This window comes from Balaenoptera musculus, chromosome 2 (assembly GCF_009873245.2).
Source record: "Balaenoptera musculus isolate JJ_BM4_2016_0621 chromosome 2, mBalMus1.pri.v3, whole genome shotgun sequence".
Taxonomy (NCBI): domain Eukaryota; kingdom Metazoa; phylum Chordata; class Mammalia; order Artiodactyla; family Balaenopteridae; genus Balaenoptera; species Balaenoptera musculus.
Genome location: NC_045786.1, coordinates 31,829,252 through 31,843,706, shown reverse-complemented (window position 1 = coordinate 31,843,706; position 14,455 = coordinate 31,829,252). Strand labels below are relative to the sequence as shown.

At 43.1% G+C, this 14,455-nt stretch overlaps 1 protein-coding gene across 8 annotated transcripts in view; it reads left to right on the top strand.

The window, feature by feature from the left end:
• Positions 1-14,455, top strand: part of MTMR10 (myotubularin related protein 10) — a 45,281-nt gene that overhangs the window by 30,358 nt on the left and 468 nt on the right. For 3 of the 8 annotated variants that reach the window (XM_036842641.1, XM_036842638.1, XM_036842642.1), the window contains 7 exons: positions 1,683-1,813; positions 2,936-3,005; positions 3,612-3,682; positions 7,392-7,561; positions 8,683-8,853; positions 10,093-10,275; positions 11,368-14,451. In XM_036842641.1, the coding sequence (XP_036698536.1) occupies positions 1,683-1,813; positions 2,936-3,005; positions 3,612-3,682; positions 7,392-7,561; positions 8,683-8,853; positions 10,093-10,275; positions 11,368-11,964 (1,393 nt within the window). In that variant the 3' untranslated portion in view covers positions 11,965-14,451. Of the gene's footprint in view, positions 1-1,682; positions 1,814-2,935; positions 3,006-3,611; positions 3,683-7,391; positions 7,562-8,682; positions 8,854-10,092; positions 10,276-11,367; positions 14,452-14,455 lie in introns of those variants that run through there. The other 5 variants (XR_005018700.1, XR_005018698.1, XR_005018697.1 and 2 more) reach the window with 5 other exon arrangements.

Below are 14,455 nucleotides of genomic sequence, written 5' to 3'. Positions count from 1 at the left end.
GGAGGTCTCAAAGGCCCTTTAAATTCATGTTCAAAACCAAACTCAAGTATATGGGCACCACGCGCCCCCTGCCCCACCCCACCCCCAGCCTGCTCTCGGGAACCGAGGAGTCATCCTGATGCCTGTCTTTCACTTCCCTTCACGTCCAGTCCGTCGTCAGATTCTGTCCTTCACTTTTCAGAAACCTTACCCCTCTCCTTCCACCCCAGCTCCACCTCTGCCAGTGTGTTGGAGGGGCCTCGTCCTTCCTCCCGTGTCTCATCCAGGACCACGCCCTGTCCCTTCTGGGCTCCGGCCGCCCTGGGGTTTTGCTGGTCTTTAGTATCTCCTGACTTTTGGCTGTGCTGCCCCCTCCTCCTGGGCCGCCTTCTTCACGCTGGTCCATGAGCACTCCGCACACGCACACCCACACACACACACCCCAACACACACACACACACACACACACACACACACACACACACACCCATCACTCGGTACTCACTCGTTTTCTGCACCTGCATTCAGACGTCACTTCCTTAAGATAAGCCTTCCCCTGTCTCCCAAATTAGATCTGGCCTCAAGTTACACATTCGCTATATCGCTCTAATTTTCTTCCTAACACTTATTTCGGTTCCTCATTGTACGTGTGTGTTACAGTTTGATTACTGCCTGTCCTTACGAGACCATGCGGTGACAGAACTGTGTCTGTTTTGCACACCATTGTTCAGCTATATTCAGCACCCAGGAAATACCTGCAATTGAATATTTATTCAATACTTGTCCAATAAATGAGGAACAAAGGAAAAGATCTTAGAAAGCAGGTTCAGAGAGCCTCAGAAATTGTGTATCACAGTCTGTTATTGGGACAGCCAGGTCGTCCGTTTTTTCCACAGTGCCATAACTGACAGCCACATTTGCTGAAGCAAATAACTATCAAGTGACCCTCATATGACCCTTCAGTTTTCTGGAGAGGGTGACTGCAGTCCCATAGGTTTGTATTCTCTCGTGGATTTAAATTTCACTTTAACAACGTTAGTGATTAATGTCCGTTCTGTCCTACCTTGTCCTGCCTTGTGGACATGTCGCAGATTAAGTGCTCCGTCAGGAGTGTAGCTGTGAAAGGCAAGGCTGCAACACTGTTAACTAGAAAACCTTAGAACCAGTGGCAGTTTTAATTATTTAACTTATTAAGCGAAGAATTACTTTAATTCCCTTTGTTTTTTCAGCTATTCTGTTCTTCGTAACTAGGACAGATTGTCTTTGTCGTCCAACCTCATCTCCACCCTTTTTCCCTCAGACACGTCATCATCGCCCCACTGGCCCTCGCTATGTTTCTCCAACAGCCAGGCTTCTGTTCTACCACAGGACCTTTGCACTAGCAGCTCCTCTGCCTGGAACACTGTCCCCCGTCTTTGCATAGCTCCTGGCCATTAGGGCTTCAGCTCCGGTATCATCGTCACGGAGGAGCGTTTTCTCACCGTGTGACTCGAGCTAGCCTGCATCCACTCCGTTCCATCACCCTCGGCGTTCACCACGGCCTGTCATCTCTCCTCTCCCCCTCCCCCCACCGAGAGCACAGACTGCATGTCCCTCTCTCTGTCCCCAGCCCTCAGAGCAGTGCCTGGGCTCACAGCAAGCACTCAAAAAATGTGTGTTGAATACATGAATGAGTAGTGACTCAAGGATTTTGTCTTTATTAGGATTTGTAATGCCATAACTAAAAGTCATCCACAGAGAAGTGATGTCTACAAATCAGATTTGGATAAGACCTTGCCCAATATCCAAGAAATACAGGCGGCTTTTGTAAAACTTAAGCAACTGTGTGTTAATGGTAACTTCATTTCTATTTTACATATATGTAAATAATGAATGGGTGATTATATGAGGCATTGTATGAGGCATGTCAGGAAAAGTGACATTACTTAATAATTTATAAATAGGTATATATTTAAGTAGAGGCTCGTTGAAATATTTGTACAAATTATTATTGTATGAGAATGTCAGAAGCTCTTAGAAAATGAAGTTTAAGCTGCTTTCAGTTTTGTAGGAAAAGTGTACCAATTAAATCACTTTCAGATCATGAAAGGTCTGGTAGGATGCTTCTGTAAAAGTGTCTGCTCAGTAGAACAGCCTACTACCTCACAGACAAACTTACGAAGACCTTAACGTATTCAGTTATATTTTGAGATAGGTGACTTGACATGAATTTCAAACAAAGCCATGTTATAATCTGTGCAGCCTCAGAGTTCCCATATGTCTGTTAGAGCAAATGCTTCTGGGGTGCTTTCGATGTACCCTGGAGGGATGACTCACTTGAAAGCACCTTTGGTGTGAAGTGTGCACAGAGAGAGCCCCTTGTCACGGGGCGGCAGGACTGGCGCCGGCCTGGAAGGAGAGCTGGGAGGGGGTGTGCTTAAGAAACACAGTGACTGTGTCTTTCAGCCGCCCCGTGAGCAGCATGTGGCTGAAGCGTGAGGCGAGGGGCACCTCGAGACAGGCCAGGACAGGCCCCGCCAGGAAGCTGCCCCGTTTCCTGCAGGGGTCAGCCACCAAGGCCATGAGAACCGGGCGCTGGCAGCCGGGAGGGAGGGAGGGAGGGGCAGGCCTGCGGTGAGGAAGCTGAGGAGGGGGCCGGGCTCTGTAGCGCTTGCTCAGGGGGTGGAGGCGGGCAGACTCCCCCAGATCTCCCTGGAGGGCCACAGGGGAGGAGGTGGGGGCCGGGACGCTTTGTTTTGTTTCCTACAGGATTGTGCCGTGCCTTCTTAAATGTTTTCATGACTGAATGCAAATGCATGACTTTCTTAAAGCCAGCTTTTAAATGTTAAAAACCGATGTATCACCTAGCTCTCAATTTGATCATGAAAAGTAAGCTTAAGAAGCCAAAAGTGTTATATGCCTATATATATGTGAGTGTGTGTGTATAATTACATATGTATAATTATATTAATTACAGAACCATTTGAAGAAACTGAAGAGAAATGGCTGTCTTCACTGGAAAATACACGGTGGTTAGAATATGTAAGGTTTGTACAACTGCTTTCCTTTTTTCTTAACTTATTATTCTGAAATAATTATCGAGTCACAGGAGGTGCAAAAATATTACAGGACCATGCACTCCTCACCAGCCCCCGCAGTGGTAACGGCTCACATAACTAGACTATGGTTATCAAACCGGGAAACCGACAGTAGTACAAACTACAGTTCTTATCCAGTCTCCCCAGTTTACACGTGCTCTCATGTGTGTTTCTGTGCAGTTTTAACATGTGTAGATTTACGTGACCACCAGCACAGTCAGGATGCAGAGCTGCTCCGTCACCAAGGCTCCCACCCCCAGCCCCAGCATCTCCATCCCCATCCCCTGGGAACCACTGATCTCTTCCCCGTCTCTGTAGTTCGGTGATGTCAAGAATGTCATGTAAATCAACAAAGGTTAATGAATTTCCCTGATATAAAAATCAAACTGTACTCTGTTGATGAATCGTATAAATACTGAAGAAATTCCAAAAGGTTACAGAGAATATAAACACGTATCGTGAAAGATCAGATTTGCTTGACTTCACGTACTTTTAAAAAATATATTCGTAGTGGAAATTTGGTCTTTAACAGTATTTTTCTGTTTCTCTTTCCAGGGCATTCCTTAAACATTCAGCAGAACTTGTGTATATGCTGGAAAGCAAGCGTCTGTCTGTAGTCTTACAAGGTAATTCATTACTGACAACACTGGTCCCCCGGCCAGCCATCTTGACTGGGGATCCACACCCAAGTAATTACATGCATCTTAGCCATCTCCTACTTACTGCATGCCACCAGATAGATACACTACAGATCCCGCACATTATTAAACAGTGGCACAAAGACCTCAGACAGAAGAACAGAAAGGAGTCAAGACTTTCTGCCCTGTGTTAAATCTGCCTTCCTGTATTATGGCAAGGGTGGGTCACAGCCCTCATTGGATTCAGACAGAGTATTAATCTCAGCAGAGCATCCTTTCTCTCTAATCTTGCTATCTTTCTGATTCATACAAATTTTAGCTGAAATGCCTCTGGCTCATGCTAGATTGTGACTTTAAAGAAACAGTTTGGTATCAAGAAATGGACTGAACTGAGTAGCCAGCAATGTGAATTTTGTCTAGTGTTTGGTAGGAATAGATGTCAATAAAAAAAAATCTTTCAGTTAAGCAAAGAATAATTGTATATTAAATAACTTTACAGCTAATAGCATTTTTAAGCTTACGGGTAAAGTTTAATAAACCACAAGCTACCTGATTTTATAATATATTCATGCATAGTTCATGAATATGCTGTGCTACTGAAGCTTACAGAAGTATTTTTACCAACTGTCAAATTCAACTGACTTTAACAAAGTAAAGTGACAAGACAAGCCTTAGGGGGAAAAGAAGAAGAGTAAGTCACTGTTTCCAGTAATCCTTAGCTCATGCCGGCAGCGCGTATGTAATTCACAGACACATGGAGAGCCAGCCATTGAGAACCCGCACCTCTCGCAGCCAGTGGTGTTCTCATCCTGTTCCGGAACCCTACTTAGCACGCTTCTTCATGCATTTGTTGCCATGTAAAATGCCTCAGAAGAGATACTGAGCCTGCATTTTACTAACACTTTATTTTAGAATGTGTTTTCCAAACAGTTTATTGAGGTATAGTGTACATACTATAAAATGCACCTGTTCTGAATGTGCAATTCAATAATTTTTAGTAAACAGAGTCCAGTTTTAGAAATTTTCTCTCACCCCGAAAAGATTCCTTGTGTCCCAACCCCGGGCAACCACTAATCTGCTTTCTGTCTCTCTAGATTTGCTTTTTCTGGATGTTTCATATAAATGGAATCATGTAGTATGTGGTCTTTTGTCTCTGGCTTCTTTCATCTCACATACATGTTTTTGAAGTTCGTTCACGTAGCATGTCTCAGCAGTTTGCTCCTTTTTATTTCTGAGTAGTGTACCATTGTTGTAAATACCACATTTTATTTATCCATTTACTTGTTGGTGGACATTTGGATTGCTTCCACTTTCTGGCTGTTATGAATTATGCTGCTTTTAACATTCACATAAAAGTCTTTGTGGGGACATATGTTTTTCTTTATTTTGGGTAGATACCTAGAAGTAGAATTGTTGAGTTTATGGTACATTTATGTTCAGCTTTGTAAGAAACTGCCACAGTGTGTTCTAAAGTGACCATACCCGATTCCCCTTCCCCTCAGCAGTGTGTGAGGGTTTGTTTCTGCACTTCATCGTATGCTGTTAGGAATGTAGTCATTCTAGTAAGTGTGAAGTGGGAGTTCATTGCAATTTTTATGTGCATTTCCCTAATGCATATCATGTGCTGATTGGCCGCTCATATATTGACTTTGGTGAAATACCAAATCTTTTGTCTATTCTTCAGTTAGGTTGTTTTATCATTGAGTTCAAAGAATTCTTTACAATTCTAGATACAGGTTCTTTGTATCTTTATAAGATTTGCAAATATTTTCTCCTAGTCTGTGGTTTGTCTTTTCACTTTCTTGATGACTTTTGAAGCACAAATTTTGAAATTTTGATGAAGTCTAATTTATCCATTTTTTTCTTTTATGAATCACATCTTTGGTGTTATATGTAAGAACTGTTTGCCTAATTCAAGGTTATGAAGACTTTCTCCCATGTTTTATTCTGTAAGCATTTTATAGTTTTAGCTCTTACATTTAGGCCTATGATTCACTTTGAATGAATTTTTGTGTATGATGTGAGGTAAACGTCTATATTCATTTTTTTTGCATGTGTGTTTATTGAATTGTCCCAGCACCATTTATTGACAAGACTGTTCTTTCTCTATTGACATGCCTTGGCAAAGGTCTGCCAACTGGCTCTTTATTTTTGGACTCTCAGTTTTATTCCATTGATCTTCGTCTGTCCATACGCCAGTACCACATTATCTTGAGTGCTGTAGCTTTAGAGTATGTTTTGAAATTAGGACATGTAAGTCCTCCAACTTTGTTTTCAAATTGTTTTGGTTATTCTAGGTCCTTTGCATTTCTGTATAACTTCTAGGATCAGCAAAAAATCCTATTGGGATTTTGATAGGAATATGTTGAACCTGTAGATTGGGGAGAATGCCATCTTAACAATATTCAATCTGCCAATCCATGAAATGAATGTCTCTCCATTTATTTGGGTTTTCTTTCATGTCATGTCAGCAGTGTTTTATAAGTTTTTAGTGTACAACTCTGGCACTTATTTTGTTAAATCTCCCTGTAAATATTTTATTTTTGATGCTATTGTGAATACAGTTGTTTTCTTAATTTCATTTTCAAGTTTTTTGTGTACTCGTTGTGATTGTGTATAGAATTCCTGCAACCTTACTAAACTCATTCGTTAGTTCTAGTAGTCCTTTGTGGATTCCTTAGGGGTTTTTTTACGTACATACATGTGTTGTCTGCAGACACAGTTATTGCTTTTTCCTCTCCAATCTGGATGCCTTTGATTTCTTTTTCCTGCCTAACTTCCCTGTGTAAGCTTCCAGGACAATGTGCAGTAGAAGTGACAAGAGCAAACGTCCTTGTCTCGTTGCCCATCTTAGGAGGAAAGCATCCAGGCTTTCACTAATAAGAATGATGTTAGTTGTAGGTTTTTGTAGATTCCTCTTATCGGGTTGATATTCCCTTCTATTCCTAGTTTGCTAAGAGTTTTTATCCAGAATGAATGTTGGATTTTCATCACACAGACGCTTTTTATTCATCTAATGAGATGATTGTGTTATTTTTGTCCTTTATTTTTTTATTACGGTGTGTTACTTTGTCAGATGTTAAACCAACGTTTCATTCTTAGGATAAATTCTTGCATTCCTGAGATAATTTGGCTTGCTTATACTTTGTTGATGACTTTTACATCTAATCATAAGGGATATTATTTGATAGTTTTCTTCTGATTTCTTTGACTGGCTTTGATATCAGAGAATTACTGGCCTCATTAAAAAGGAAGCTACAAAAGATGGGAGGGAAATATTTGCCACCATTTTGGATGATGGTGGACAATTCCATTTCTCTCATTCACCTCTGAGTCACCATATGAAGCTGTCAGTAGAAAGACTGCATGATATTTAATGTCCTTGGCACAGAAATAGAATGGACTCTGGAAAGATTTCTACCACAAATCATGTAAATGTAAAAAGTGTGAGGGATATGCTTCTAATTATCTGGAAAACATTCATAGATGAAAGGCCATCTCCTCATTAAACATTACTTTAGTTGATCTAAAAGTTTGTAATATTTTAGAGTGGCTGGGCCTGAATGAAATTTCGTAACATGGGTGATTTTGAAGGCCGCCCAGGCACAGAACACTGAAGTATATACTTTGCCTTTCCTTCCTTTCTCTCTTAGCATTTTTCTACGTACTAATCATTTTCTTTCCATCTTATTGACAGAGGAGGAGGGAAGAGACTTGAGCTGTATTGTAGCTTCTCTTGTTCAAGTGATGCTGGATCCCTATTTTAGGACAATCACTGGATTTCAGAGTCTGATACAGAAAGAGTGGGTCATGGCAGGATATCCATTCCTGGACAGATGCAGCCACTTAAAGAGATCAGAGAAAGAGGTAACAAAACCTTCATGCCTATTATCAGTCCTTCAGTGTGCACAGGATAAAACCTTTCGTTACATGAAGAGATGCTCCATCCGTAAAGAGATGAGGAGACTTTTTAAATATTGCCTTCAGTACATCTTAGCTTCTTGGGCCAAGACTGACTCATGGATTAGAGTCCAAGTTGAGGTACTTATGAAGATTCTCGTAACTATATAGATAAAAGTCTTAAAAAATTGCCTGTTGAATTTCTCTAAGTTGAAAACTGCTTGAAGAAACGCTGCATTAACTCTTCTGCAAGCAGACAACAAGCATGTTAGATATTTTGAAAAATCAGGTTTGGAATATCATAGTTTCTTAAAATGGGGCACGTACGTTAAGAATGGCAAGTTGAGGGGGCATCTTTGTAAGAGCTGCGGGGTTGGTGGCTGCCTGGGGTCCTAGTGGAGCTGTGACAGGCCCTGCAGGTGTCTTGTGGTCAGGGTGGCTCCCGAGAGCACACTTTGACTCGTGCTGTCTCGTGTAAAACAGTCTCTGTCATCTGAGGAAACCTCAACAGTGAATGCTTCACTTCTGAAACGCTAGGACTCGGGGAAGCACTGGGCAGGATGCAGTAGCTGTCACAGTAGCTGTCGTAAGCTGCTGTACTTGGGGGTGTACCACGTGACCCCGAGGCCACGCCAGCTGTTTTCTGAAGCTCTGGGAAGGTTTCCGGATGCTGAGTCTGCAGGGTCCACCAAAGAGTTGTTTCTTGGTCTTGGGGTTTTTTTGGTTTTTTGTTTTGTTTTAAATGTTCTAAAGAATTGTTTCCAGGATCAGCTGGAACACGTGAAACACGTATTTCACTGTCCCCCATTCCTGTGGCCACGCCCTGCCCGTCTGTCGACTTTGCCACTTCAGCTTGGTGGACTTGGCGGGCAGAGGAGGGCTGTGATGCGTCTCAGGCCAGCCTGGTTCTTAGGTTAGACACGGCCGTCTAATGTGCTCACGTACCCTTCGCTCAGCTTCGGAGCCAAGTGCTGAGGCCTCGCTGTTTTCTTATTAATCTCTTTCTTCATATCAGCAAGAGGTTTGGAAATAGATGTAGACACTGAAGGGCAGCGTTGAGTAATCCCGTTTCAACGTGTGTCCACCAGGCTCCCGTGTTCCTGCTGTTCCTGGACGCCACGTGGCAGCTGCAGGAGCAGTGCCCGGCGGCTTTCGAGTTCTCCGAGACCTACCTGGCGGTGCTGCACGACAGCACCCGTGTGGCCCTGTTCGGCACCTTCCTCTTCAACTCCCCGCACCAGCGCGTGCAGCAGAGCACGGTGAGTGGCGCCCGCCGTGGCCGGCGCGAACTGCTTTATTGAGATAGCGTTGAAGTACAGTCAGCTGTGTGTTTAAACTGTCTTAGCTACCATTTTAAGCGGTAATTTCTGAAGGAATTATTTAAAGTTGGTTAAAAATCCAGGAACTTGAACTTGTATCATTTTTATCAGTGAGCGTTTTATGTATTTCTCTCTGATGTTTATTGTTCATAATAAGCCAATTGAAAGATGTAAATCATTTTAAGTGCCGTAAATGTCGTGCTTTTGTATTTATATTTTCACATTTGGGCTGTCTGAATGGGTAATGGATAAGATCCTGTTTGAGGACATTTGTTTCCTAGGTCAGTAGAATATAAGTTGTACAAAGCAAATTATTTTTCTTCAGGAGTCCTGTGGAGAAGGACTTGAGAGAGGAAATGTAGGCGTGACGCGACTGCGGTTCTCTCTGGGCGCTGCTTACTGGATGTGCTCAGACCCTCATGCCGCGTGGCAGTCACTTTTACGTTAGGACCATTGGTTTCTAGTCCCAATTCCTTGACTGAGAGGAAGAACCATGAGTAAGGAGGGTCTCAAGCCAAACTTGAAACTATCTATAGCTTCTGGTTGCCCCTGGTGGAACCTTCCGGAACCACAAGTTGTGTCTCACCCACATCTGGAGCAATGGGTATAGCCAACAAATGCTGCAGTGACCACTGAGAGAGACAGAAAGGACAGCTCTCGTGGGCCTTCAGGAAGACTTTGTAGGAAGGGGGGCTGCCCTCACAGTGAGCTGTGGGATCCTCAGGCCCGGGTCTGGGAAGGTGCTGAGCCTGGATTCCTCATCCATGAAACTGCTCCATCAAATCAGCAGTAGAGCAGACATTCTGTGAGCTGAAGCATCATGCAGAGCATCCTGAAGGAATGCGTTGTTCAGGATTGGGGGTGTGGATGTATAAGGAGATGGATTTATTCAGGCCATGGCACCAGGGAGAACTCCATTCACGAGTCATGCTCACCAACACACTCATTGCCCAGGGGCCCAACTCCCCTCTCAGCGCAGGGCTCCGCACGCTCCTCCGTGCGAGGCGCCAGCAATGTCTGTTCTCGGGAAGCGGAGCATGCGGCTCCAGTGGGATTGGAGTCGCTCTCGTTCAGAAAAGTTCGTTTGTATGATGATGAATGACCGTCAGAAATGAATTTACTATGAGAAAATCTTAGTTTGGCATCTTTTCACAAATGTTCAAATATTTTATTCTGCAGGAATTTGCTATAAGCAAAAATATCCAATTGGGTGATGAAAAGGGTTTAAAATTCCCCTCAGTTTGGGACTGGTCTCTTCAGTTTACAGCAAAGGATCGCACCCTTTTCCACAACCCCTTTTACATTGGAAAGAGCACGCCTTGTGTACAAAACGGTTCTGTGAAGTCTTTTAAACGGACAAAGGTAAATTACAGAAATGCACTAACAGTAAAAACCTTGTATTTGCTCACACATAACCAAAAACATCTTTTTCAGAACAGAGTATTAAAAGTCCAGTCACTTCCCATGACAGCATTGCCAGTGCAGGTTTGGAGGGGTCATTCACTTTCTCACTCAGATGACCCCGCCCCGACTTTTCATCTTGCTGTCTGAGGCCCACACAGCCCTGGTCGTCATCTCAAGAGTCAGCAGTTGCAGCCCTGCACCCAGGGCCCTGCTCCTGAAGCCCGTCCACTCAGCCTGTTCTAGAATCAGCAGGCCTAGCTTTTTTCTGACCAGAAATCTTAGAAATTCACACTTCAGCAAATTATAGGCAGACCTCGTTTTACTGCACTTGCTTTATTGCACTTTGCAGATACTGCATTTTTTACAAGTTGAAGGTTTGTGCAAACCCTGCGTTGAGTTCGTCTGTCGGTGCCATATTTCCAGCAGTGTTTGCTCACTTTGTGTCTCTGTGCCACATTTTGGTAATTCTCACAATATTTCAAGTTTTTTCATTATTATTGTATTAGTGATGGTGATCTGTGATCAGTGATCTTTGACATTGCTATTGAAAAAAGATTACAACTCGCTGAGGGCTCAGATGATGGTTCGCATTTTTTAGCAACAAAGTGCTTAAATTAAGGTATGTATATAGTTTTTTTTAGACATAATGCTATTGCACACTTAATAGATTACAGTATATTGGGAACGTAATTTACGTATGCACTGGGAAACCAAAAAATGCATGTGTCTTGCTTTATTGCGATACACGCTTTACTCCGGTGTCTGGAACCGAACCCACTGTATCTCTGAGGTCTGCCTATAATGGATAGAATATATCTCCCCCCACCCCCATGCAGGCTACAGCCTAGGCAGAATCAAGGCCTAAAAGTGTTAAGCTCCAGTGGAGGAGGATTGGAATAAGTATTACCAGGGAAGGAACAAAATATTCTTTAAGGTTGAAATTCTACCAGTTTTTCCTAATTTCGAGTTTATATTTACCATTATACTTCTACTGTCTTTCTAAAAAGGGAAGCTCCAGGAAAATAATGCTAAAATCTCTCTTCTGTACAGAAAAGCTACAGCTCCACACTAAGAGGAATGCCAGCTTCCTTAAAGAATGGAATCATCAGTGACCAAGAGTTACTTCCCAGGAGAAATTCATTAATATTAAAAGTAAAGCCAGACCCCCCCGAGCAGAGCGACAGCCAGGACAGGGGTGCGGAGCAGTACTTCCGAGAGTGGTTCTCCAAGCCGGCCGACCTGCACGGGGTGATTCTGCCGCTTCTCTCCGGAATGCACATCAAACTGTGGAAACTCTGCTACTTCCGCTGGGTCCCCGAGGCCCAGATCCAGCGCGGGGGCTTCATCACGGCCTTCCACAAGGTCTCCCTGCTGGCGGACGAGGTGGACGTGCTGAGCAGGGCGCTGCGGCAGCCCCAGGGCAGCCCCCCGGAAGCCCCCTGCCCCGAGCTGGTCCAGAGCAGGCTGTACTTCCGCGCTGGTGGCCCGCACGACGCCCCGGGGACACCGGACTTCCTCTCCTCCTCGTTCCCCTTTTCCCCAGTGGGCAATCTGTGCAGACGGAGCATTTCAGGGACACCGCTAGGCAAGTTTTTAAGTGGGGCCAAAATATGGTTATCTACTGAGACACTAGCAAATGAAGACTGAGGCGGAGTGGCTTTCTGAACGTTCTGAGGGCGCGAGAGACCTTCTCCTCTGAAGTAAAACTGCTGGCCGAGGCGTTTGAAGCTCTAATCGTTCTATACGTAAGAATAACAGTTGAAATTTGCACTAATACTTTAAAACATGTTGAATTATGCTTCCTTCACAATATTTTTAAAAGATAGGTATAACTTTTGTTATTTATGTCCTCTTTCTATCATTCTAGGTCTGGCTCATTTTTAGATCATTTGCAGGCAGACATTCCCATGATCTTATTACTGTGATCAAACTAATCAGGTTTTGTCTGCGACATTTATCTTGTCTACATCCATTTTTCCAGCCACCTCCTAAAGGTTCCCTGATCCTCAGTTGGATTAGCAGCCCAGAGAAGCAGACATCAGGAGAGTTAAGAAATTAGTGTTTAGTATATTTTCACGAAGCATCCAGTAAACCCCCAGTGGGTGTTAGTAGGTATTTGTGTATTTTTCTGGTCACTTTCTATTATCTCTAGTTGAGCTCACCTGAGAGTTGTGTGTTCTCACACTGTAATTTATTTTAGATCACTTTGGGACCGTAGATCACTGTGTTTTAAAATCATGAGTTTCCTTAGGACTAACTTTAAAATGATATGCACTGCTGACTTTAAAAGCATTTGCTATAGATAATTAATTAAATTTAGAAGTGCCTTTGACATTAATATTAAGATATGAAGAACACAGAGTAAAACAGAATTTGTTTTTTAAATTAGGGTGTCAAAGTCCCACTGCACATTGGAAAGAGGCTGGTCACACTCAGCATCATACCGACAGCCAGGAGTCCCCAGAGGCACACATCCCTCTGAAAGTCACCGAACACAGCGGGTCTGAAGCAGGGTCCGGGTCGGTGCGGCAGCATCACTGACACCCACCCTCAAAGTAGAGGCCCCGTCAGAGTCCAGTGGGGAGCACTCCCAGGGGCACTTTCCCTTGGAAATCAGTGATGAGGTCTTGAGTCAGGTCACCTGAGTGCTTAGTGCTTAGGAAGGGAGGACAGGAGAGTAACAACGGACTTCTCTCAAAATACTGCCACTGTAACAAATGGTGAGAGGACCCGCCCCACCCAACCTGTGACAGGTGTTCCGAGGCGCAGACAGAGGTGTGCTCTCATCTCAAATATCCGTTTTCAGGTTGTGTCACAAGAGCCGAGCCAAAGCTGTGGGCCAGAGCTGGAGCTTACTGTGGCCATGCTGGTCACAGCCTCCCCGACACCCCTCACTTCTGTGTAAAAGATGGATGTCTTCAATGTGGCTGTTATTTAGAGTTTCTTAAACTGCCATCTTAAGCTTTTTAAAAAACGTTTATAGGAAAGTATCTAGTTAGCTTATGTCCTTTTCTAAAACAAGTTTTTTCAAAACAGTGTGTTTTACCTTTATATGTAACAAATAGATGTTTCTATTTGAATTATTTGCCTTTTAAAAATGGTTGGATAATGTCTCTGGACTTACAGGGACAGAAGTTCCTATGCAGTCTTAGCAAACCCATCGTGTGGATAAACCCAGTGTTTTGCCAACTTGTCTAGAAAGTAAGGGCTTTCTTAGTTTATATAAATAGCACTGTTGCCATTAAACGTTTTAAAGTCCTTGATTGGAAACCAGCTCCGGTCCCCTGAAAACCCCACAGCATATCCTGCCACTGGAAGTGTAATAATTCTTCTTTCTTTTTCATTAGGCTGCTTTTTTTATTATTACAAATCGTTCTGAATTTGTTAACTGTTTTTTTGGATTGAGCATTTACTTCTTTATAGCTTTCTTCTTCCCTCTCACATTTATTTCAACCCTTTTAGTAATTTTTTTTGGTTAACTTGCAAGTTTAAAAATGATTAGGTACTATTAATACTGTTTTAAAATAGAAAATTTGCATATTTTTGTACGATAATCAAATGTAGTAAAATATAGTTTTTTGTTTTATTTTTGCTGAACAGTTGTTATATAATGATTATTGTGCCACAGTTTATCGTGCATAATATGAAAAACAACTATTACAGCCTTGAGTCCTGGCCCCTGCAGAGCTGCCTGGCACGCTGCTGGCACGGAGGACGTGTGGGGACAGAGTCCGAATGTGGTTCTGGACGCGGACACAGAGCCTGTGCTGACAGAGGGCCACACAGGCGTCAGGCAGCTCCGGACTCACTAGGATCGGACTTAAAGGTGTACCATGTCTTACTGTTGTTTTGTGATGGAAACCAATTTTAAAACCAAAAATTTCTAACTTTATTTAAGAAAGTATATTAATCTGTGCTAACAGAGGGTGAAAACTATTCAACGTGTCCTTCAACAAAATCTGCTTGCTGTGGTAGTAACCTCAAGCAGTTAAAACTTGATTTTGAGAGAAAATGAAAACCTTTGTGCCTAAAATTGACTATGACTTGGGTTAAAGTAGGATGTGCAGGAAGGTGAGAGACCCTGCTTTTCAGCAGTGGTGAATGTGAAGGAAGTGTTGACTGCTAATAAAATTTTCAC